General features: G+C 35.3%; 1 protein-coding gene across 8 annotated transcripts in view; it reads right to left on the bottom strand.

Annotated features, from left to right (window-relative positions):
- The window catches only part of PKN2 (protein kinase N2), a 162,154-nt gene that overhangs the window by 67,605 nt on the left and 67,134 nt on the right, over window positions 1-27,415 (bottom strand). For all 8 annotated transcript variants that reach the window (XM_033225494.1, XM_033225493.1, XM_033225491.1 and 5 more), the window contains exons 2-3: window positions 23,729-24,029; window positions 2,893-3,047 (exon numbers count right to left, since the gene is read on the bottom strand). In XM_033225494.1, coding sequence (XP_033081385.1) covers window positions 2,893-3,047; window positions 23,729-24,029 — 456 coding nt within the window. The remainder of the gene's footprint in view (window positions 1-2,892; window positions 3,048-23,728; window positions 24,030-27,415) is intronic.

Raw genomic sequence — 27,415 nt, 5'->3', positions numbered from 1 at the left:
ATCACCTGGAGGACTTTTCCCAAACAAAATGAATGTCTTTCTGGAGATTCAGATTGGTTTCCCTATGGCTTTTAATTGAAAATGACTGCTAGAGTTGACAATTCTTACTATCAGAAGTACATTTTACCTACCATCAGATATGTTAAGTAAGAAATATGCTAAGAACTTGTGCTACAGCCACACCAAATCACTTTCATTCCTTAGAATAAGCCAGGCTATTTCACAGTTCCTTACTGTGTATATACTGCATTCACCCACACCACCATCCCTAAAAAGTAATTTTTCATTAAATGCCAAATCATCTTTCAAACATCATACTAAAACTTAAAAGATTTCATTCTGGCAGTTAAATGATTATTCTCCACTGTGCTTCCAAAGTCAGTCAAACAAATCACTATTACACACTGTAACTATTTACACATGATATATCTCCTTTTAAGATAGTGGGTCTCTTAAAAGCAGGATATTATCTATTAAGTACCTAGTATGTAATAAGGACCATCTTTATTACACTTATACCCCACAGCCTAGCATAACGGCTATCAAACTTTTAACTAAATCCTTAAAGAACAAATTAATATTCCACATAATTACAATTTATAATTTTCCCTAATCTAAAACGATGTACTCTGACCCTTTGAGAAGTTTAAAGATGAAAAATAAAAACAGTTAAGGTGGAATCTAGACAGAAATAACTGGCAGGCCTATCTCAGAGACAATAGTAGTTGCAAATGGGCTTTGGACATCCATTTGAGTCCCTCTCAAATTAATAAATCTCATTAAAAATAAAAACCTATGCAAAATTGACATATCTGTTTTAACAGGATGCTCACAGCCTTGTTCACTTTGAATCTGTGGTTGTTTTAGGTTATCTATTTGTTTTACTTTTAATATGTACAAAACTGTTCAACTTAGAGTAGTGGTTAGTAATCTTTTGTGGATTAAAGACCACTTTGAGAATAAGGTGTAACCTACAGTACTTTAATCCATACAACTATCAACATAGACACTTCCTTTTCCTATAACTTCAAAGGGTTCATAAACCCCTCAAACCAATCCCTCCACCCCAGATTTAAAAACTTTACTCCAAAGGTAGTAGCTGGGTTAATTTAAAAATGCTCAGCATAATGTACTAAAATCGCAGTTCCAGGAACAAAGTATTTACTTAGAAAAAAAAAAGGTCAAAATAACATTTTATAAAAATATAAAATCCCTAAAACTAAATGTCAGTGGTAAAAATAAAAGCACAAAAAATAACTCTATCATCCAATAAGAAATGTTCAAAGTTAGTGAAATAATATCCTATCAAATATCACATAAGTAAATAGGAACAAATACCTTTCTCTAAAAGTAACAAAAAATTCTTTTGAACATAAAATCTATGCTCATAATTAACGTTAAAACATTTTTTATAAAAAGTACACATTGGCGACGAGGCAGGCGCCTGTAGTCCCAGCTACTCGGGAGGCTGAGACAGGAGAATGGCGTGAACCCGGGAGGCGGAGCTTGCAGTGAGCTGAAAGCTGGCCACTGCACTCCAGCCTGGGCGGCAGAGCCAGACTCCGTCTCAAAAAAAAAAAAAAAAAAAAAAGTACACATTTCTTTCTTTTTGATATCTTCCCTAATGTCTTTTTTTCTTTCTCTTTAAACAATATTTTTTTTTTGGAGACAGGGTCTTGCTATATTGAGCAGGCTGGTTTCAAACTCCTGGCCTCAAGGAATCCTCCTGCCTCAGCCTCCCAGAGTGCTATGTATACAGGTGTGAGTCACCAGGCCTAGCCTCAAATTTCATTTGGGGTGAATAGCTAGGATGCATGACTAAGAAAAAAAAATTTCCCTCTGATTTCAAATTCTTTTTAAACTGAAACAAATAAACAAAATACATAAGAACTTTTATTATGAAATTATTTTAAAAATATCTATTAAAATATAACAAATTGATTTGCAGAGATAAAAATATTTAAAATACATGAGTTGAAAGTAAAAAGGTATATTTTATAACTTTATATCCTTCTCAGAATTTTTGGAAATTATTAAAACTATAGAACCTTAGGCTGAAGAGAACCTTGAGGATAATCTGGTTCAGTGGCTTACAACATTTTTTTTTTTTTTTTTTTGCTGCATTATACCTAATAACAAGGACATGTTCCTATTAGAATTGTTCCACATAACACTGATTTTCAGTTAGGAGTTATATGCCCATACCAGATTCCCAAGAATGCACAGGTCTAGGCCAAGCAATTATTGATGACGCCAAAATGTCCCATCTTTTCATTTGCCCTCTCCCAAAAACTTGGGAGTGTGGTCTATAATGTGGAAAACTCATTATAGACTAAATTTTTTTAGATAATTTCTTTTTAAATAATTTTAGATTTACAGAAAACTTTCAGATATGGAAAGCTCTGTGTATCATTTACCCATAAGGTCAAATTTTTGATTAACTAGGTCTTGGTAGGAATAAACAATTTTTAAAATGTTACCTAAAAAAAAAACCCACGAAACAAAACATGTTTCCAAATTCTTTTATTCACTCTTTCAAATTTTGAGGTCAAAATGATCTCAGATGTCATAATATAGTGTTTAAACAGTGAAATTACCAATTAAAAGCACAAAAATGTGAAAAACACAGCACTAAACAGATCTCAAAAAGGATACTTTTTAGTGTATCATAGCTTAAGGCGGCAAAATCACCTTGTTAGACCTCAGCTGGAAATAAGCACATCAGATAATTCTAATTTCCCCCACTCCAGGCATGTACACAAATGACTGCCAAAGTGCCATGCCACCAGTACTGATGTTGGAGTTACAAATAAATTTTATTGAGTAGGTAAATTTATAACTATGGAATCTGCAAATAATGACTAAGTAGTTACATTTATTTACTACACTTACCTTTGAAGATCCATTTGAATACATCTGTATCATATTCTCTGCACCTTGTTTTACTTTAAGTTCTATATCCAATTGTTTTTGTAGAGCCTTTAATCTATTGTTGCTAGTAGAACAACGAGGGTCACTATTTGGAGTATCTGGAGTCCTTGGGCAATCTGTAAATAAAATATTGTTAAAATTACTTATTAGAATGAATTGCTGCTTAAAATTGGAAGTTAATATTTTGCAAATAAACAGCGTTTTTCAAACTTTGAGATGGGCCTAAATGAAACCTTCTTATGCTTATAGATAATCCATGAATTCAACCAATTCATGCAAAAAAAAAAAAAAAGTATTTGAGTTGCGACACTACTTCCCAGGGTAGATTCCACTTAAAATATAAAAGTGAATTAAGTTTGAAACTCAGTTAGAAGATCGTCCATGGTTTCTCCAACACTATTATTTTTAAATCAACTTGACTAGTCTATTCAATAATTAAACTAAATTTCCTACTATAACCTCATTAGCTGGAGAATAAAGCATATTCAAACATGATACAAATTCAATTAAGGTAATTCTTTTTAAAGAGAACTAAGGTTATTTGAAATACAGTGTAGTAATGCTTCAAAAATATTGATCCATTAATATCAAATTGATGCAGGGCAGAAGGAGGTTACAGAGGGATGAAAAATTCAAGTCCATAGCCTCTCATAAAGGATACTGTGTTGCTTCTATTTAAAAAATAAAAATAAAACTTCGCAGAATAAGTTAGGGAGGAGTCCCTTCTCAATTTTCTCGGATAGTTTCTGTGAAATGGTACCAGCTCTTCTTTGTACATCTAGTAGAATTTGGCTATGAATCCATCCGGTTCTGGGCTTTTTTGGTTGGCAGGTTCTTCAATTTTGGAACTTGCTTTTGGTCGGTTCAAGGGTTCTATTTCTTCCTGGCTCAGTCTTGGGAGGGTGTATGTGTCCAGGAATTCATCCATTTCTTCTAGATTTTCTAGTTTATATGCATAGAGGTGTTCATAATATTCTCTGAAGCAATTGCAACAAAAGCAAAAATTGACAAATGGGATCTAATTAAATTTAAGAGGTTCTACACAGCAAAAGAAACTATCAACAGAGTAAACAGACAACCTACAGAATGGGAGAAAAAATATTTATACAAACTACACATTTGACAAAGGTCTAACATCAGCATCCATGATGAACTTAACAAGGAAAAAATAACTACACTGAAAAGTGGGCAAAGGATATGAATAGATACTTTTGAAAAGACATACATGTGGCCAACATGCACATTAAAAAAAGCTCAACATCACTGATCATTAGAGAAATGCAAATCAAAATCACAATGAGATACTATCTCACACCAGTCAGAATGGCTTTTTTTTTTTTTTTTTGAGACGGAGTCTTGCTCTGTCACCCAGGCTGGAGTGCAGTGGCGCCATCTTGGCTCACTGCAACCTCTGCATCCCAGGTTCAAGCCATTCTCCTGCCTCAGCCTCCTGAGTAGCTGGGATTACAGGCGTCCGCCATCATGCCGGGTTTATTTTTGTATTTTTAGTATAGGCGGGATTTCACCATGTTGGTCAGGTTCTCGAACTCCTGACCTCGTGATCTGCCCACCTTGGCCTCCCAAAGTGCTGGGATTACAGGCGTGAGCCACTGCACCTGGCTCAGAATGGCTATTATTAAAAAGTCAAAAAATTACAGAGGCTAGTGAGGATGCAGAGAAAAAGCAATGCTTATACACTGTTGGTGGGAGTGTAAGTTAGTTCAACTATTGTGGAAGACTGTGGAGATTCTGCAAAGACCAAAAGACAGAAATACCATTCGACCCAGCAATCCCGTTAGTGGGTATATACCCAAAGCAATATAAATTGTTCTATCATAAAGACACATACATGTGTATATTCATTGTAGCAAAGACATGGAATCAAACTAAATGCCCAGCAATGACAGACTGAATAAAGAAAATGTGTGTGTGTATATATATATAAACACACACACACACACACACACACACACACACACACCCACCCCATGGACTACTATACAGCCATTAAAAAAAAAGAGAGAGATCATGTCCTCTGCAGGAACATGGATGGAGCTGGAGGGCATTATCCTCAGCAAACTAATGCAGAAACACAAAACCAAATACCATATGTTCTTTCTTATAAGTGGGAGCTAAATGATGAGAACACATGGACACACAGAGGAGAACAACAGACACTGAGGCCTATTGGAGTGTGGAGGGTGGGAGGAGGGAGAGGAACATGAAAAACAACTATTGAGTACTAGGCTTAATACCTGAGTGACAAAATAATCTGTATAATAAACCCCCAAGACACAAGCTTACTTATATAACAAATCTTCACGGGTACCCTTAAACTTAAAATAAAAGTAAAAAAAAAAAAGCATAATATGTTGCTTTACAGATTTCTATGATTTTAGGAATGGGAATATTTTCAAAATCTCTGTGTTAGTAAAGTTCCTAAAAATTCAAAACATGTGCCATTTAAAGATTAGCTTCATGGAAATAAATTTGTTCTAGAATAAAATAAAAATGGGAACTATTAATGCATAAAAAATCAATGCCTGCAGATTTTGAAAATTATTATTTTCCAAGTAAATAATTTTCATTTTGCAAAAACAAATAAAACTTCAAAAGGAACCATCTTATTCTGGATAATCCAGTATTATTGAAACACTTCTTTTTTTTTTTTTTTTTTTTTTTGAGACAGTCTCACTCTGTCGCCCAGATTGTAGTGCAGTGGTGTGATCTCGGCTCACTGCAACCTCCGCCTCCTGGATGCAAGCAATTCTCTGCCTCAGCCTTTCGAGTAGCTAGTATTACAGGCGTCTGCCACTACGCCCGGCTAATTTTTTGTATTTTTAGTAGGGACGGGGTTTCACCATCTTGGCTAGGCTGGTCTTGAACTCCTGACCTCATTATCCACCTGCCTCAGCCTCCCAAAGTGCTGGGATTACAGATATGAGTCACCACGCCCGGCCTGTTGGAACACTTACCTTCAATCAAAATTCTTCATATTTTAAGTTTAGTATTTTGTATTTTTATCCACACTAGGTCCCTTTACTTCTAAAAAAGCTAGAAGACTAGGGTACTACCCTGTTTTAGATGATAAGTAACTTGGTCATCACTGGAAAACTGCCTAAGCTGCAAGTTACTTTACCTTTGTGCTTCAAGGTTCCCTTCACTCCTCTACAATATAAGATGGTGTGACTAACCATTTTAATGAACGTATTTCATATTAAGTTTTATATTCTCTTAAAAAATTCACTAATTCAAACACATGCAATTATAATTTGTTAATTAATACAAAAATATAGATATTAAGGCTGAGGCAGCAGAATCACTTAAGGCCAGGAGTCTGAGACCAGCCTGGGCAACCAAGTCAGATGCTGTTTCTAAAATAAACAGATAAATAAATAAATAAATAATAGAGATACTAGGCTAGGATGTAAAATAATAGTGCTTTAATGATATCTGCCCAAACACGTGTATGTGTGCATATAAATCCTTAAAATAACCTTTTGAGACAGATATTATTCATACTTTATACATTAGGAAACAGCAAAGCCACACAATTAATTCAGAAAAGGTTTCTGTTCTAATTGGATTCCCCAAATTACAAATGGGCTGCCCAAAAAAACTGATATAAAATGTAGGCAAGTTTTCAAATCAAATCACAAAAGAGCAACTTAGTATATGTCTAGTATAGTGGTTAAGACTGCCCAGGTTTGAGTCTCAGTTTTGATACTGAGATTCAGTACAAACCATGTAATATAGGGTAAGGTACTTCACAGTTCTGTGCCTTATTTTCTTCATGCGTTAAATGGTGAAAACAGCATGTACCTCACAGGATTATAGTGAAGATTAAATAAATTATATCTACAGAGCTTAGAAACAGGTGTGGTACATAGTAAAAATGCAATAAATATTAACCAGCAGGACCCACTGTAGAAAGAGTATCTCTGTTGAGTCCATAAATGAACTACACATTATAACAATGATTGAACAGATCTGGGAACATTTTAATTTTCTTCTCTCTTTTTGTATAAATGATATCAGAATCTTGTAAGAAATGGAAATTACACAGAATTTGGTATATAAAGATAGATTATAGTAAGCACATTTTTTTACAGAACTGGAATGCATTCAGAATAGAAGGCCCTTAGTTGAGTATGAAAATGTGTTGTCTGTAAAACAGTTGATGGTGTGTTTAGCCTAGGATGGGAAGGAGAAATGATTCTTGTCTAAACATTTAAATATTTGTCTATGAAAGCTGTCCACTTACTATTTCCCCACAAGAGAGAGAATTACAACCAATGAGTAAAAAGGTAGTAAGGGCAAAATTTTTGTCACAACATAAATTCCTTATGTTTTGGGTTATCTAACAATAAAATGGCTTGTCTTTAAATGTAATAAAGTCTCGTCTCTGGAAGCACTTATACAAAAGACAGATTACAATTTGTTAGAGACACTATATAATAGATTCTTAAACATTACAGCAGGTTGTACTAAGATACTGAAATATTCAGCTGGGCACAGTGGTTTACGCCTGTAATCCCAGAACTTTGGGAGGCCAAGGCAGATGGATCACGAGGCAGGTGGATCATGAGGTCAAGAGATCAAGCCCATCCATGCTGAAACCCTGTCTCCACTAAAAATACAAAAATTAGGTGGGCGTGGTGGTGCACGTCTGTAGTCCCGGCTATTCGGGAAGCTGAGCAGGAAAATCGCTTGAACCCAGGAGGCAGAGGTTACTGTTAGCCGAGATTATGTCACTGCACTCCAGCCTGGTGACAGAGCAAGACTCCGTCTCAAAAAAAAAAAAAAAAAAAAAAAGATATATCCATTGATCTGATAGTCTGTGAATTTGTAAAAATGCTACATAACACTGTTCTTAAGGAAAAGTATGTCCTCAGTTTTAATAATGATTACGGGAATATAACAAATGAGAAAATGGTTAAGAACCAGGGCTCTGAGGTCAGAATGCCTGGGTTAAAATTCTGTGGTTGCTACTCATTGGTATGGTCTTGATTATATACTTACTTAACATCTCTGTGCTACGGTTTCCTTAGCCACAAATTGAGGGTTACTGTAAAAACAAAGCCTATATAGTGCTTAGGTCGACGCTTAAAATGTAATAAGGGCTCAATAATATTACAAGTCAGGGCTCAGCTAAGTAGCCAGTATTTCTGCTCATTTAATCTTCCCAAGAACTCATAAAGGTTTGCAATATAACTTCATTTTACAAATAAAAATATCTGGGCCGGGCGCGGTGGCTCACGCCTGTAATCCCAGCACTTTGGGAGGCCGAGACGGGCGGATCATGAGGTCAGGAGATCGAGACCATCCTGGCTAACACAGTGAAACCCCGTCTCTACTAAAAACACACAAAAAAATTAGCCGGGCGTGGTGGCGGGCGCCTGTAGTCCCAGCTACCTGGGAGGCTGAGACAGGAGAATGGCGTGAACCCAGGGGGCGGAGCTTGCAGTGAGCCGGGATCGCATCACTGCACTCCAGCCTGGGCGACAGAGAGAGACTCTGCCTCAAAAAAAATAAATAAATAAATAAAAACTAAAAAATAAAAACAAAATAAAAAATCTAAAACTTAGAGAATTTATTTGCAAAGGTCACAAAAGTGTACACCAAGGCAGAAATTTAACCTTAAATATGTCTTATATGAAGTAAACTTGATAAAGTTCACTATTTTTCCCATTTAGAAATCAGAGAAACACTGTTGTCACCCTTGGATTTCATCTATTTTCCCCTTGAACCTGCTTTCCTACACACTACCTTTCTTCTTTCCAATTTTCTTCCTTGTACTTTATAGTAAATTCGAGCATGATAAAACATATAGTTGCCAGTATATTTCTTAAACTTTTTCTCATAGTGAAACATATTGCAAAACAAGGATAACTAGAACTTCCTACTCCCCATTAATACTCTCACCATTCAAAAAAAATTTAAAAACTCTATAAAATGGTTATTTTTCTACTCTTAACAACTGCCTTTACATTTAAAAAGAGGTGAATCTGCTCTTAAATACATACTTTGCTGGCTAAAGAAACTAAACCCCATGATTACAACAAAAAACAAATTTCCATTTGCTGCATATATTGCTAATATTACTGAAAAAGTTTTCTCGGGGGTATTATAAGAAATTATGCATGCTTCTAACCTTCTAAACATTATACAATTCAAAATGTATGTTATACAAATTCAATAAACTTGCTTTGATGTTTACATATTAGATCAAAGAGATTTTAGGCATGTATAAGTTACAGTAGACAATGCACTGGAGATAAGCCCATAAAGTCACACCTTTACACACATTTAGCCAATATAAATTGTTGTGCTTTAAGATGGAAAGTAGACAAGATTAATTTCTCCACCAAAATATTTTTAATAGCCATGTCACCAAATACAGTCTCAACTTCACGGTTAGGCATTAAAGGTCTTAGGCTATCTAGCTCCAAGCTAATTCTCCACTACTATTTTTCCTTGTCAAATTCTGTGTTCAAAACCTTTCTAATAAAATGCAATTGCTTTCTTTAATACTATTGTTAGTTTAGGCATTACTTTCTCCAGAAAACCTTCCCTAATCATTCTCTAGTCTACTACATCTTCAAAGTATACTTTCGTCCCTCCATTGAAATGTGTACTACACAGTATTATAATGATCTGTTTTCACATCTGTTTTTCCTGAGACTATAAGCATCTTGAGTGCTGTGTTCTTAGCTATTTTAATGACTGAGTTTAACAGCAGACCAGACACAGAAAAATAGCAGATTAATACTGAAAAATAGCTAAGTTTTTTAAAAAGAGAAAGAAAGGAAAAATGAGACATAAAGAGACACAGAGGAAAAAAAAATAAGCTCCAATATATCTTATGGTGCTATGGAAGAAAAATAGTGACTTGAAGACAAGATATAAAGAAATAATGACGATCACCTTTTAAGAACTAATAAAAATGCCAATCCGTAGATTCAAGATACCCAATCAACCCCAAACACAAACATATAGGGAAAAAAAGTTCATACTTGGACATATCACAGTGAAACTTTAGAACATCAAAGACAAAGTGTTCACAGCAGTCAGAGAAAGGGTACCTTCAAAAGAATTACAGTTAAATTTATGGCAGTTTTCAGCAACAACACTGAAAGGTGGAAGAAGGTGAAATGACAGCTTCTTTATGTTAAAGGATACAATCACCTATGGTTTGGATCTGTGTCCCTGCCCCAATCTCATGTCAAACTGGGATCCCCAATATTGAACGTGGGGACTTGTGGGAGATGACTGGATCATGGGTGTGGGTCTGTAATGGGTGGTTTAGCACCATCCCCTTGGTGCTGTTCTCACGATAGTGAGATCTGGTTGTTTAAAAGTGTGTAGCCCCTCCCACTCTCTCTCTTGCTCCTGCTCTGACCATGTAAGACGTGTTTGCTTCTCTTTCACCTTCCACCATGATGGAAAGTTTTCTGAGGCCTCCCCAGAAGCCTAGCAGATGCCAGCATCATGCTTCCTGTACAGCCTGTGCAACCATAAGCCAATTAAAGCTCTTTTCTTTATAAATTACCCAGTCTTGGGTATTTCTTTACAGCAGTGTGAGAATGGACTAATAAAGATTGTATATCTCCAATGAAAATATCTTTCAACAGTGAAGACAAAATAAAAATATTATCAGACAAAGATGAAAACAGTTTTTCACAGACTCATTAAAAATTTTAAAATGCGGCCGGGCGCGGTGGCTCAAGCCTGTAATCCCAGCACTTTGGGAGGCCGAGACGGGCGGGTCACAAGGTCAGGAGATCGAGACCATCCTGGCTAACATGGTGAAACCCCGTCTCTACTAAAAAAAAAAAAAAAAACAAAAAACTAGCCGGGCGCGGTGGCGGGCGCCTGTAGTCCCAGCTACCCGGAGGCTGAGGCAGGAGAATGGCGTAAACCCGGGAGGCGGAGCTTGCAGTGAGCTGAGATCCTGCCACTGCACTCCAGCCTGGGCGACAGAGCGAGACTCCGTCTCAAAAAAAAAAAAAAAATGCTAAAAGGATGTACTCGGCCGGGCGCGGTGGCTCAAGCCTGTAATCCCAGCACTTTGGGAGGCCGAGACGGGCGGATCACGAGGTCAGGAGATCGAGACCATCCTGGCGAACACAGTGAAACCCCGTCTCTACTAAAAATACAAAAAACTAGCGGGCGAGGTGGCGGGCGCCTGTAGTCCCAGCTTCTCGGGAGGCTGAGGCAGGAGAATGGCGTAAACCCGGGAGGCGGAGCTTGCAGTGAGCTGAGATCCGGCCACTGCACTCCAGCCTGGGCGACAGAGCGAGACTCCGTCTCAACAACAACAACAAAAAAAAAAAAAAAAAAAAAAAGGATGTACTCTGGGAAGAAGAAAAGTGATTCTAATTGGTAGGTCAAAAAAGAACAAAACAGATAAAGTGGCTTAGATGTGAGTGATTTTAAAGGACCACTATATAAACCAATAAAAAAGTCATGAAGGGGTTTTTAAAAAATAGAATTACAATGGCAAAAACTGCAATTAATTTTGCACCAACCTAGTAAGACAGTAAAATATAAGCTAGGGTGTAGGTAAATAAAAGCATTCTAAAGCCTTCAAATTGTCCGAGAGATAAAAACAGCAATCAGACTACTGCCTTTGATAAGTATGCACGATGTACTATCTAAATGAATCAATTTCTAAAACAATCGAACTTTTAATAAATGATTCTTAAAAAATAGTCTAAAAATGGCAAGAAAAGAAAGAAAAAGAAACATTAAAGGCACAAAATAAGATACTAAATATAAACCCAAATGCAATAGCAATCATTTAAATAGGCTAAATGATCCAGGTAAAAGAGATTATTAGATTAGGTAAAAACAAATGAATAAAATAAATCCAACTATATGCTATTTTAAGAAACATACCTAAAACATAATACAGAAAAGTTGAAAGTAAGGAAATGGAAGAAAGGTATTCCACACAATCACTAACCTCAACCCACAACCTGTATTGATAACAGACAAAAGATACTTTAAGGCAAAAAATACTTCAAGACAGAAAGATTACAGATAAGTCATTTCATTATAATAGAAGGTTCAATTCACCAGAAATATGCATCAATTCTAAATGTGTAGGTGTTCAATTATGTGGCAACAAAATAAATAACTGGCAAATTTTTAAAAAAATATAGCAAATCTGCATTCCACTAATACAGACAGTTCCAGCACATAATTACAAATTACAAAGCTCAATCAGAAAATAAATCCCCATGAGAAAAAAATTACAGGATTAGCCTTGTAAAGATTTCACTTATTGTATTTATCCAATATAGACTGTGAAATAAGTATGTTAAATATGTAAAGCTATATGCAAGGGGTATCAACTGGGACAAGAGACAATCAAAATTACCAAGATTAACAAAATAGAACCTCTAGCATTAAAAAAATATGTAATAACAAAATTAGAAACACAATATTTGATAAAGAGTAAGTTTGATACACAGGAGAAGAAACTATTAGAGAAATGGAGACAGATTTGAAGAAATTAATATGTATCTAAAGTTCCCAAAAAACTACGTAGAAGGAAAACAGGAGGTACAACAATCAAAGGGACAGAGGCTAACAATTTCCCATAATTGATGAAATACATAAATCTCAGATTTAGGAAACCCAACAAATCCCAAGCAAATCAAATGAAATGAAATCTACGCCATTATACTTGAAGTCCAGAACACTGAAGACAAAGGATATCTTAATAGAAACTAGACGATCTACATGGCTTCAACCATGAGACTGGCAGCTGTTTCCTCAATAAGAGTAGAATCCAGACAACCACGAAATAATAGTTTCTAAGTGCTGAAAGAAAATAAATGTCAACTTAGAATTGTATATAAAGGTGAAATCGTCTTTCTAAAGTATCTACTGTACTTTAGGAAGTACAAGAAAAGATCATTCTAGAAGGTAGGTCTGAGAAGCATGAACAAGGAAAATGGTCAGCATGTGGGTAATTATAAATCAACAATGACTATATAGAACAATAATGTTTAGATCTAATTTGTGGAATTGAAGCTAAAATGATATAAATAGAACATGGCCAACAACAGCATGTAAGTATTCTAAGTTTATTGTATAGTATAGAAAGGTGATTTGTCATTGAACAATCTAGTTGACAAACAAACTATGCAAGTTATTTTGGACAGAGGGAACTTAATACAGGGAACTAGTTATATCATATGTTGCCAAGTATTATGCAAAGAACAACCCTGTGTACAGGTGGCAAAATTCCTCTTCTCAAAGAGGTTAGATTCAGGTGTGTGTGTGTGTTTATGTACATGTGTGTAAAAATATAACATATGTGTATATAAAAGGGACACCTTATATGTACCTGTATGGATATGTGTGTGTCTATATATACCAGAGTGTATGTGCGTATATATGAACATTTTCAAACATACTGCAAAGTTGAATTTTACAGTGAGCACCCATATACCCATTACCTAGATTCTGCTAATCTACACACATACATGTGCATAAGCATAGAGAGGTAAAAAAAGAGGTAAAAAAGAGAAAACATAGGGATAGGAGAAAAAAATTAGAGCTGGGATTAGCAGCAGAAAAAGTTGAAATAATAGAGGCAGATGCCAGACCATTTGAAAGGCATCTCTACCATGCTGCAAATTTGTACTGTACTCTGTAGCAAATGAAGATCCACTGAAAAGTTTAAATCAAGTAACTAACAGGACTGAATCTGAATTCTAGATTTTAAAAAATGCTGACAGCAGTGTTTATGTTGAATTAAAGAAATACTGAACTTGTACTCTGTGGCAATAAAGATGGAGAGGAGATACAGATTTCAGTCCTGTTATCAGAGGTAGAATCTATAAGGCTTGGTGACTTACAAACTTACAATGAAGGTTGAAGGTGGGGAAAAAGGTTTTAAAAAATCAGGTTTTAGTTATAGATTACTGGGTCACGCCACTAACAGGGCAGAAAACACAGAGAAAGATTCAGAGATAGTGGTCCAAGAAAAGAAGAGTTCAATTTTAGACACGATGAGAGGCAAAGCCAACAGGACATACAGGTAATAATCCAAAAGGGCGGCTATAAACTATCAGATGAAGCCCAGAAAACACAGCCTAGCTGGAGATACAGCTTTGGAAGTCACCAGGAAATAGGATATGATTAAAATTTCCTTAAGGATAAGATTTGCCAATGCCAGAATAACGAGTAAATACTGAATTTGTTAGATTCCCCCCAAATGTGTAGAGCAATAGATTGCTGTTGCTGGTGCTTTTCGTATTTTCTCTAAAACCACAACTGAGCAGTTGGCTTACAAGATGAAACAGAGTTCTAGAACACAGGAGCAATCCCGATCCTTCTTAGAGGACTTCTGACTACTTAAGGTCTAGCCTTACCCTGATTCCTTGATTGTCTTGGAGATTAGGAATATGGTTGAATTCTTCAGTCTTTACTTCCCAGACCCAGGAAAGCCTCCTCAGACTTTATTTTACATCCAAATGGGGTTTCATGTTCAGACTTAGATGGCCTTGGATGTCTCATGCTTTTCCTCAAGCTATCAAAATACTGCGTTCACAAAACACCCTAGAGAGGGTACATATTGTCTGTCCCTCTTATTCTACAAATGAGAAAACCAAGGTCTCGACAGATTCCAAGTGGTATACACCACACAACAATTTAACAGTGCAGCCAGATGACATCTCAGATAATATAACCTTTAGTCTTTATTTTATAGCAAGCTGGCTCTCTATGTCCAATATTCATAAAGTGGTACTTGTATAGCCAGAATGCCTGCTTATGAAACACTGTTTACTGCATTAAACAATTAAAGGGAAATATATTAATAGTTGAAATAAACTTAGCCAAATCTAAATTAATAAGGTCAATATTATACAAAATCACTAGCTTACTATTTATCTATATTCTTAACATACTTCCTCCTGTAAGTCTCTAAGTTACTATTTTAAAAATAAACTGCTCCAGAATCTCGCCATGTGTTACCATTACGTTAACTTTATACATCTCCTAAAGTCCAACTTTCTTATTTAAAGAAAGATACTTTACCTTTTATAGCCATCTGGAACCTGCTCAGGTTGTAATGAATGCTCAATTATTAACGGAGGCTTAATTGGCTATTTTATATACTTGGGATAATCCTTGTCATATATCACCAACTGAACTAATTTTGGTTAAATATTTTATAACTAATACAACCTCTGGTTTAAGCTTTCTTAATATGTTACAAAAATAGGCAGGGGTAACACTGTGAGTTAGAATTTTTTTTTTTTTGAGATGGAGTCTCGCACTGTCACCTGGACTGGAGTGCAATGGCTCAATCTTGGCTCACTGCAACCTCCACCTCCTGGGTTCACGTGATTGAGTTAGAATAATTTTTAAGGTAAAACAAGCAACCTAGGTAGAAAAAATACAGAACTGCCTCTATCTGCAATATCTTAATGTTTGAAAACTGCACCTATCATTAGAGGAGACTTCTTCATTCTGTACATAACTCTGTACCTAGGGCATGCACTGTTCCTTCATAAATTCTCTTTAAGATGGTGCTGCTCTATTTTTCTTAATTTCCTCTATGACGATAATGTATATTAACTACTACATACTTGTTAGACTGGTTTAAAAATATATGAATAATATCAAGTGCTGGAGAGAATGTGGAACAACTAGAACTCTCATTCACTGATGGTGGGAATGAAAAATACCACTACTCTAGAATACATTTGGCAGTTTATTTCCTTCTTTTTAAAGACCAGGTCTTGCTCTGTTGCCCAGGCTGGAGTGCAGTGGCACGATCATGGCTCAATGTAGCCTCAAACTCTCAGGCTCAAGTAATCCTCCCACCTCAGCCTCCCAAGTAGCTGGGATTACAGGTGCACACCACCATACTTGGCTAATTTTTAAATTTTTCGTGGAGATGAAGTCTCACTATGCTGCCCAGGCTGGTCTCAAACTCCTGAGCTCAAATGATTCCCCCACCTCCACCTCCCAAAGTGCTGAGATTTTAGACATGAGCCACTGTGCCCAGCCATCTTCTTACAATGTTAAACATAGGCTTCCATATGACTCAGCAATCCTACTCTTCAGTATTTACTACAGTGAACCAAAAACTTTATTCACACAAAAACCTGTACATGAATATTTATAGCAGCTTTACTGATAATTGCCAAAAATTGGAAAACCACCCTAAAGTTCTTTGTGAATGGATAAATTATAGCACATTTATACAATCAACTATTGCTCAGGAATAAAAAAAAATGAACTACTGATATACACAACAACTTGAAGGAGTCTCAAAGGCAATATGCGGAGGGAAAGAAGTCTCAGAAACTTATATACTTTATAATTCTATGTACATGACATTCTTCAAAAGAGAACTATAGTGACAGAACAGATCAGTGGTTGTCAGGGCATACAGAGGTGAGGAAGGGTGTGACTATAAAGAAAGAACATGGCCGGGCGCGGTGGCTCAAGCCTGTAATCCCAGCACTTTGGGAGGCCGAGACAGGCGGATCACGAGGTCACGAGATCGAGACCATCCTGGCTAACACGGTGAAACCCCGTCTCTACTAAAAAAATACAAAAAACTAGCCGGGCGAGGTGGCGGGCGCCTGTAGTCCCAGCTACTCGGGAGGCTGAGGCAGGAGAATGGCGTAAACCTTGGAGGCGGAGCTTGCAGTGAGCTGAGATCCGGCCACTGCACTCCAGCCTGGGCGACAGAGCGAGACTCCGTCTCAAAAAAAAAAAAAAAAAAAAAAAAAAAAGAAAGAACATGAGGGAGATTTATAGGGCATTGGAAGTATTCCTTTTTCTGAATGTGGTGGCAGTTAGATGAATTTATCTTAGAATTCATGGAGAGGTATACTAAAAATATATATACAATTTTACTACATATTAACTGTTTTAGAAAACACATCATAAAAAGAATTCAAGTATTAGGGAATCTATACATTTAATCTCAAGATTTTAAAGATGAGGAAACAAATCCAGGAGTTGAAAAGAGCAACTTACTAATGATCACACTATTGAAATGGGCAGGGCAACAGATAAAAAGAAAATTAAATCTTCATTTCTATTCATCCAAGACCATAAACTATTCTTTAGTCATGAACAAAGTTCCCTCAATATAGATATATTTTAGGAATTTAGAAGAATTTGCTAAGATTAACCCCACAAAATCCCAATATAATATTAGGTATATTATATTACTAAATTAGTATTTCCCTTCTGAATATTTCAAATATTAAAGAAAACATTCACCAAATAAGTAGAAACCAATTTAAGCTTGGTGGGGTTTGAAAATATAAGAATGGCACAAGAAAACTGAGATGAAAACAGAGACTATACACTACCCACATTATTATCTATACTTAATAAAACATAAAAAAAGTTCTTATAGTCTTCTTCAGTGATTATATACCTAAAGAAACCAAGATTCAGGAAACTGGCTCTTTCCCAAATGAGTGTTAGGTTCCAACTAAGGCTTAGATTACCACTCCATTTTACAGAAATGAGTAATCTTTTTTCATAAGGTACATTTAGCCTCAGCTAACCATCACTGTAATTTCCACATATGATGACAACAATACCCCTTTAAACAATTTTTATTTCTAATCAACAAATTACATATTTATGGGGTACAATGTGATGTTTCATTACATTTATACATTGTAGAATGATCAAACTAGGCTAAGGTATCTATCACCTCAAATATGTATTTATTCACAGTGAGATTTAACAACCTTTCTTTTAGCTATTTTGAAGTATACAATACATCGCTATTAACTATAGACACCATGCTGTGTAATAGATCACCACAACTTATTCCACCTGTCTAAAACTTTTTAACCTGTGACCAACATCTTCCTCTTTCCCATTTACCCATCCTCCTCCTCCCCAGCTCAAGCCTCTGGTAATCAGCATTCTCTTCTACTTCGATGAGTTGGTCTTTTTAAGATTTCACACGTAAGTGAGATCATTAGCTATTTGTCTTTCTGTGTCTGGTTTATTTCATTTAGCATAAGGTCCTCTAAGTTCATTCATGTTGCAAATGGCAGAATTTCCTACATCTTTAAGGCTGAATAGTATTGCACTGTGTTTATATACCATGTCTTAAAAATACATTTATCTGTTGATGGGCACTTCAGTTGTTTGGATATCTTGGCTATATAATGCTGGAATGAACATACGAGGGCAGACATCTCTTCGACATGCTGATTTCAATTTCTTTAAATATATACCCAGAAGAGGAATTGCTGGATTACATAATAATCCTATTTTTAGTTTTCTCAGAAACCTCCACACTGTCTTCCCAAGTGGCCATACTAATTTTACAATACCACCAACAATGCACCAGGCTTCCTTTTCTCCATATCCTTGCCAACACTTATCTTCAATTTTTTTGACAATAGCCAATCTAATAGGTATGAGGGGGTATCTCATGGTGGTTTTAATTTGCATTTCTCTGATGGCTACAGATACTGATCATTTTTTCATATTATCTGTTGGCCATTTGTATGACTTCTTTTGATAAATGTCTACTCAGGTCCTTTGCCCATTTTTAAAATAAGATTATTTCTTTTCCTTGAATTCAGTAGTCTGAGTTCCTTATTGACCCCTTATCCAATATACAATTTATAAATATTTTCTCCTATTCTTTGGGTTGTCTCTTCACTCTGTTGTTTCCTTTGCTGTGCAGAAGTATCCAGTTTGATGCAAACCCAATTTATCTGTTTTTGCTTTGGTTGCCTCTGCTTTTAAGAAATCACTGCCTTGATCAATGTCAAACAGTTTACCATCTATATTTTCTTCTAGCAGTTTTATAGTTTAATGACCGACATTTAAGTCTTATAAATGTATGAGGTAAGATAAAGGTATAAGGTATAAAGGTATAAGGTTTAAAGGTATAAGATATAAAGGTATTATGTATAAGGGTAAGATAAAGGTCCATTTTCATTCTTCTGCAGGTGGATATCCAGTCTTCCCAACACCATTTATTGAAGACTGTTGAGTCCCCACCATGTGTTCTTGGCAGATTTGTCAAAAATCAATTGACTTGAATTGTGTGGGTTTATTTCTGGGCTCTCTTTTCTATTCCATTGGTTAAATGAGTCTATTTTTTATGTCATTATCATGTTGTTTGGATTACTATAGCTTTGTAATATTTTGCAATTTGGTAATGTGATGCTTCTAGTTTTGTTCTTTTTGCTCAAGACGGTGCAGAGTCTTTTCTGATTCCATACAAATTTTAGGATTTTTTTTTCTAGTCCTGTGAAGAATGATGTTGGGATTTTGATACGAATTACCTTGAATCTGTAGATCACATTGGGTAGTCTGGACATTTTAACAATATTAATTCTTCCAATTCATGAACACAGGAGATTTTTCCATTTATTTGTACCATCTTCAATTTCTTTCATCAATGTTTTATAGTTTTCTATACAGAGATCTTTCAATTCTTGGTTAAATTTACTAGGTATGTTTTATTCTATTAATGAGACTGTTTTCTTAATTTTGTTCTGATATTATATAGTTAGTATATAGAAATGATACTGACTTTTGTATGCTGATTTTGTATCCTGCAACTTGACTGAATTCCTTTATTAGTTCTAACAGCTTTATGGTGGAGTCTTTAGAATTTTATACATATATGTAAGATTGTGTTGTTCGCAAACAGACAATTTCACTTCTTCCTTTCCTATTTGTATATCTTTTATTTCGTTTTCTTGCCTAAGTGCTCTAGCTAGGGGTTAGAGACTATGCTGAAAAGAAGTGTTGAGAGTGGGCATCCTGATCTTGTTCTGATCTTAGAAGAAAAGCTTTCAGCTTTTCACCATTAAGTACAATGTTAATTGTGGGCTTGTCATATATAGACCTTCTTGTGTTGAGAAACATTTCTTCTATACCTAATTTGTACACAGAATTTTTTATCATGAAACAATGCTGAATTTTCTTAAATGATTTTTCTGCTCCTATGGGGATAATCTTATGGGCAAAAATCATATGATCATCTTTAAAGTATATAGAAGATGAACAAGAAGCTCAGAGTATCATGGGCATGATGAGAAAAGAAATAATTCATTACCTACTACTATTAAGAATGAATACATTTAATATACAAATAACTTTCTCAAACAATCAGACCTTGACATTACAATAAGGAACATTTCAGAGTTTTATAGTTTAAAAGTTCACCTGATAAAAATCCTTATTTTACAAACAACAAACTAAAGATTCAAAGAGATCATTATTACAGAGGTGAATTAAGAACAAGTCCCTGGCCAGGCGGGATGGCTCACGCCTGTAATCCCAGCACTTTGGGAAGCCAAGGTGGGCGAATCACAAGGTCAAGAGATCAAGACTATCCCGGCCAACATGATGAAACCCTGCCTCTACTAAAAATACAAAAATTAGCTGGGGGTGGTGGCGTGGAGCCTGTAGTACCAGCTACTTGGGAGGCTGAGGCAGTAGGATCACTTGAAGGCGGGAGGCGGAGGTTGCAGTGAGCCGAGATTGCACCACTGCACTCTAGCCTGGTGACACAGGGAGACTCCATCTCAAAAAAAAAAAAAAAGAAGAAAAAGAAAAAAAAAGAACAAGTCCCCTAACCACTTAGTAATGCTTTACATAATGCAGATTTAAATTCTGTCCCTCTTTCCTTAAGTCATTTGTTCTGCTTACTAAGCTTATGTACCCACAAGACAACAGGAATTAGTCAAACACTTCTGTTATAAATCCACTCATACCTTTCAGAACTGAAAGCAAAGCACAATGTCCTTGAATCTTCTTGCCAGACCTAATCTAAAATAAGTTTACCTTAGTGTGCAAGGTAAAACATCTAAAATTTTATGGCTAACTGGCCTACAATTAATGACATTAATTTTAATCCTCTATGTTGTGATTGTTGCTTTTTATGTTGTTAAGTTAGTAAAGCGGGAAAAAGAAAAAATAACTTATTACCAAGTTGTGTAAATGTGCCATTTGCAAACAGAATTTTTTTAAATAAAATAAAAATCTGACGAACTCATCAAGTCTAAACAAACTGAAGTATTAAGAAGTCACAGTATAAAGTTGTATTTCATGTATCATCTGCCCTCCAATTATCTGAAATGTCAGTATTAAAAATGGTCAGTATAATAAGTTTCTGGCTTAAGTCTTTGTTTTCTAAGTTATTTAATGTTTCAAGTGTCATAATAACTAGGCTTTGATACTAATTCTAAAGACTAATGTAAGATGTGGATTTGCTGGGTGTTTTTCTATTTTGAGATATAATATTCACAAGTGAACACCTACTATGTTTCAGTTTCTGTAATAAGTCTTTAAAATAGATGAGTGAACACATGTCCCTCCCCTCAAGGAGAAGACAGTTTAGTAAGTGATATAAACATGTACAGAAATATGTTACAATGCAACAATGAATGGATAAAGTAGCACAGAGAAGACAGAGCAGAAAATGTCATGGAAGGTTTTATAGTAACACCTAAAAATTGGTTTTTAAGGGTGCTCAGGAATTTGATAGGACTTAAAGGAGGTAATTTCTTTATATAAAACACGAGGAAAGACAAATTCAATCTAAAGTGATAGAAGATGGATCAGTGGGTTCCTACAGCCAGGGTTGGGGATCATGGTTTAGCTGGGAAGGAATATATGAGAACCACTGAAGTGATGAAAATGTTCTGGATCGATTGTAGAGATGGTTAGCTGGGTGCACACACACATTTATTAAAAATCTTTAAATCATGTACTTAAAATATGTGCATTTTGTCATATGTAATTTATACTTCAATAAACTTATTTTTTTTTTTGAGACAGAATTGCTCTCTGTTGCCCAGGCTGGAGTGCAGTGGCACGATCTTGGCTCAACACAACCTCCGCTTCCTGGGTTCAAGAAATTTTCAGGCCTCAGCCTCCTGAGTAGCTGGAACTACAGGCACTGCCACCACATCAACTAATTTTTATATTTTTAGTAGAGACAGGGTTTCACCATGTTGGCCTGGCTAGTCTTGAACTCCTGGCCTCAAGTGATCTGCCTGCCTTGGCTTCCCAAAGTGCTAGGATTACAGGCATGAGCCACTGTGCCCGGCCACAGTAAAGTTAACTTTTACAAAAGGAATGGGGAAACCAAATGGGCTCCTCGTGTTGATAAAACTCTTCTATATTCCAGTGAATCACAAGGTAGTTATCAGTATTCTGTGAGGAAGAAAATTTCTCTAAATAAACAGAGTTTAAAGCTCCAGTGCTGTTTCTTATTTTAGACTGCTCTTAAAGATGTAACAGGCAAAAAAAAAAAAAACAAAAAAAACAACGTAGAGTTTGGCAGAGTTCCATGGAACAGGCTATTTCTAAGTTTATATAATATTACTAAAAACAGCATTTTCGTAATACATTATTTCCATTTATTAACATAATTATTGAGTGCGTAAGGATACTAGATGAAGAGCTGAAGGGTTCTTTTTAACTAGATTGGTGATTCTGAAAAAATTAATTTACATCTTTGGGATTATTTCAATCTAAAATTAGAAGGTGGGTTTCCTATTACTTCTTTCATTTTAAAGTTTCAATTATTCTTACAAGGTTGAAATCTCTACATAGACAGCCTCCTAACAAGAGCCCTAAAACCCAGATGTTGAAAGTGATGTCGAAAACCAAGTTTTAACAAGAACACTAAATATCAGTAGCGTTTTCTGCAACTTTTGAGATGGTAAATATTTAAGGTTCTTAGCCAAATTTATGTATTTTCTTAATCAAAATCAAAATTACTTATATCTATTATTTATTAGCTAATCACACAGGTTCTTCTAAATTTTCTACCATGCTATAGCTATATTACTCTATACACTCTCATACTCTTTTTCTTTGCAAACAAAAAAATTGACAGTTATAGAGATTGATAATGTCTTGAGACCTTGAACCAAATGCAAATATCCTTGCAATTATTATTGCAAGGATAAGACCAAATGTATCTTACATAAGTTTTTGTATAAAAAGTTAAAGAAAGACTATACATACTGATGGGTGAATATTGGCACAAACAGAATTTTTTTTATCTGGAAGGATATACAACAAAAAGTAATGTTACCTTTAAGGAGACAGTCTAAGAAAGAAAGAGGTGGTTTTTAAATTTTTACTTTCTGTACCATTAAAAAAATTCCAACATAAATATTAATTCTATTGTTTAAAAATTATGTTTTTATATTGAAATCATAGGTTATATTTTCCCTTTTATTTTCTATACTTAAAGAAAATAAAAGCAATGTGTAACAGTTTTTTCTATTGTTTTTCTTTGTGAACATATATAGTGTTTTTTTTTTTGAACACCATGCCTAGTAGTTTAGTTGTTAATTCAGTTGCTTAGAGCACAAAGAATGAAGGCCATAGGTCTGATTAATTACATCTGCAAAGAATAAAACCATCTCTTGTTCAAAGAACACAGTTTTAACTTTAAGTCAGCTGGCAAACTTGTGCTGTTGATTACAGGATAAATCAGGTAAGAGCATGTGATTGACTCAATACAAAACATTAATACTGGAGACTCATTCTAAGTAATGTCCTACCAACAAAGAGTAAGAGAGAATACATTAGGGTTATTAAATTCTAACTAAACATTTCAATTTCCATACCTATCAACTTCTGCCCTTCTGAACAGAATATAAATAAGACCTTAACCAAAAGAGAAAAGTCTGTGTACTTTCAGAAAAGCTAAAAACTATTCATGTACCAAAACTTACTATTTTCTAAAAAGATACATTTTTTTAAATATACCATATAAACATCAAATAAAGCATTACTATACCTGTAATATCTTCTGGATCTGATACAACAATATGTGCATTTAATTCCTGTAGCTTGTGATGAAGTTCTTCTAATTTTTTATTTGATTTTTTCAAAATGTTGTCTACGTAAGCCAAACTTTTTTTATCTGTTGTGACTTTCCTCAGATTTTCAGCTCCTTCTTTGATTTTCAGTTCTTTCCTTATTTCTCTCTTAATTCGATCCTTGATATCATCCAATTTCTGTTGCACCACTGTATCTGAAAAGTCTAATTTTTGAACAGCACTCACATTCTCAGAAAACGGAAGACTTCGGGAATCCCCCTACAGAAAAAAATAAACATACAAATGTGGGAGTTTAGGAGAGTTGGCTGCTCAGTAAATATGCAGTGTTTTCAGCCTAAGAGAGTCTTTCTTGATTACATTACATTTAACTATATTTATCTCCTTAATAAGCAACAGACCAACTACTTATTGACTTTTATTATAACCACACAAAATAATAAATTCAAGAACTCACTGGCCACTCACTAAATAGCATTACTTGACAAATAGATTTATATTAAAATAAAGTGAACACAACACATCTACACACAAAGGCTGTGTAAAGATAGCGGATTTTGGTATCTTAGGAACCCAGGTTAGATCCCAACCCCTACACTGTGAACCCTGGGCAAGTTACTTAACTTTTCAAATACTCAGTTTTAATAGTCTACAAAATCTAAATAATAATAGTGGCCACCTTTTAGAGATATTGTGATAATTCACAAATATTGTAAATGAAGTTCTAAATACAAGTACTGGATCACTGTAGTCACTTAATAAATAAAAAGTACTATTAAATTCTATAGGTAAACACTAAAAGCTCAGACTTCATCACTACACAATATATTCATGTAACAAAACTGCACTTGTATCCCTTAAATTTATACAAATAAAAAAATTCAATACGTGAGTAATTTCATCTTCTGTAAGAAACTTCTTAAAAATAATACTGGCAAAATAGATACCCTTATGACCACTTTTTAGTTAATAAATTAAATGTACTAGGGCTTGGGAAAACTATATTCAGAGCTCCATTTATACAGTTGTTATTTGTTATGTGTGGAAGGCTGGTTCCAGGATCCCACTATATACCACAATCTAAAGATGCCCAAATCACTTATATAAAATGGTTTAGTATTTGCATATAATCTAAATACACACCCCATACTTTACTCTCTAATTATTTATAATACACAATACAAGCGGTAAGTAAATAGTTGCTATGCTGTATTATTTGTATTATTTTCAGTTAATTTGTTATTTTTCCCTAATACTTTGAATCTGCAAATGGTTGAATCTGCAGATGAAGAATCCACAGATATGAACGGCCAACTGTCTATTTCAAGACAAAGTACATCAATTGGTAATTTGGTTGACTCACTACAAAAGTATCACTACTTGAGAACACCTCTAAACTGTGTTCTATTGATGGAAGCTAAGACAATACACAGCACAGTCACTTTAAAATGAAAATCCAATTAGTTAAGCACAGCTAATCTACATTTACAACAACCAAAGTTATGTTCTAGCTATTTCTATATCATTTACTGTTTCAAAGTCTATTACTATAATACCATTGGATTTAAAATGTTTAAATTCTGAAACACAAGAAACCACAGATAATGGTTACCTCTGGGGAGCGGACTTGAGTTATGAAGGACATAGAAAAGAAAAAGAAATACTGCAGCCTTTTTGTACCTTGAATCACAGACCTCATTAATTCAAAGATATTCTTTAATTTTTTGAGAATTCCTTATACCCATATAGATAAGTTGATGCGAATACTTTCTACATTCATTCTTAATTTCTAAAAATTATATATCATGCAAAATAGTGAAAAAGGTGAGCCAATGGGTGATATGGGATCTAGTCTTCGTTTTCATATCAATTTACCTTATGCCTGCAGGTGTATTATGCAAAATATGAAGTAGTTGATTAGTTGATTTCTATAAATCTCTCTCTCTCTCTCTCTCTCTTTTTTTTGGTAGAGATGGGATTTTGCCATGTTGTCCAGGCTGATCTCAAACTCCTGGCCTAAGTGATCCTCCCACCTTGACCTCCCAAAGTGCTGGGTTTACAGGCATGAATCACATGCCCCGCCTGTTTCTAGCTAAGAATTCCTTTGAAACTCCAACAAAAAACAGTACAAAGAAAATTTAATGTTGTTATATATAATTACCAGGTTCCATGGATCCTAGGTTAAGAATTCCTAAAATAGGTAATGTGCACCTGTTAGAAATTATATTTCTGACCTGTCACTCTACAGATAAACAGTGATCTTCTACCTGAGCCAAAATACTGTCTAGATTTTTCAGTATTTATAATGGAATATAAGTCCTACGATCCATTTGGCTTCCAAAGTTTAAGTGTCTACCCTTGGCTAGTTGTCAAAAACACTAACACATATCTATTGTCAAAGAATAAAATCCCAAATTCCTATTGTCTAGTTTCAGGTAAAGTGGACTGAGGCAAAAAATGCTTAGATAAAAAAATAGTTTAAGCCAGTTCCATTCCTCCAAATATTTTTGTTTCAATCCTTACACATTCATCAGAAAACACTTTATGAACCGCTTTCACAGATTTGTTCTTTAATATTATGTACAAAGCCAGAGGTCTGCAAAATTTCTTTGTTCATGATACTCTTAGTATCTCAGGAAATTATTCCTTATTTCTCACAGGCCAGAAGAAATACCTAACAGTTTCCTTTACTGCCTACTTCAACTGCCATTTATTTGCACTTTGTTCCTTAAACTCCAATTGTATCAAATTATAAAACTTTACTTCAAGAAATCATCTCTCTTGGCTCAGCCACTAAGCATGCTGCACCTTTGGTATGCACCATCTCTCCTTTCTCCTTCAGTTTATCTCTTTCAAGTCTCTTCTTGGCCCTGTTAACTTTTACTTTGTTTCAAAGATGAAGAACAACTCTTCCTGGGAAACAATTTCCCCTCCAATGCCTTTCTTTAGAATTTAGTTGAATGCCTCCTTTGTGTGCTCTGATATTGTGTATCTTATTGAAACAATTACCCCCTTTTTTATCTGATCACTCTTCAAAGACTATGAGCAATTTGAGGGCAGGGCTTATGCTTGCCAGATTATTTTTTTGTTTGTTTTTTAATGACTTGTCCATTATGTTATTTAATAGTCTCCCTTTAGAATTAAGGAAAACCTGTCACTGCTGAGGAACTCATGCTTTCCTCTATCTGATAAATAGAATTTGGAGAAGAGGCAGAGTCAAGATGGCAGAATAAGACTCTCAAGTGACTGACTCCCCACAGAAACATCAATTTGAACGTTATCTATGCATGAAAGTAACTTCACAAGAGCCAAGGAATCAGATCAGAGATGACTGTTTCTGGCTTTAGCATTACTAAGAAAAGATCAACTGAAGAGGGGAGGAAAGACAGAGGTGCAATGCCTGAATCACCTCTCCCCCAACTATAAGCACAGCACACAGAGAGACACAGCCCACTTGGGGTAAGGAGAGGAAGTGACTGCAGGACTTTTGACTTGTAGCTCAGTACCGGGCCTACCGCGGTAAAACCCAACACCGGGCAGAAACCCATGGCCCTTAACCGCAGACCAAGGTACTCAGACAAGGACCCATCCTGCCAATATGTGGAAACCTGTGGCCTTAGTGTGACAGACGTGTGTCCTGGCATCTA

This window comes from Trachypithecus francoisi, unplaced genomic scaffold (assembly GCF_009764315.1).
Source record: "Trachypithecus francoisi isolate TF-2019V2 unplaced genomic scaffold, Tfra_2.0 Lachesis_group12, whole genome shotgun sequence".
Lineage (NCBI taxonomy): Eukaryota > Metazoa > Chordata > Mammalia > Primates > Cercopithecidae > Trachypithecus > Trachypithecus francoisi.
This window is presented reverse-complemented; position numbering and strand designations above follow the sequence as displayed.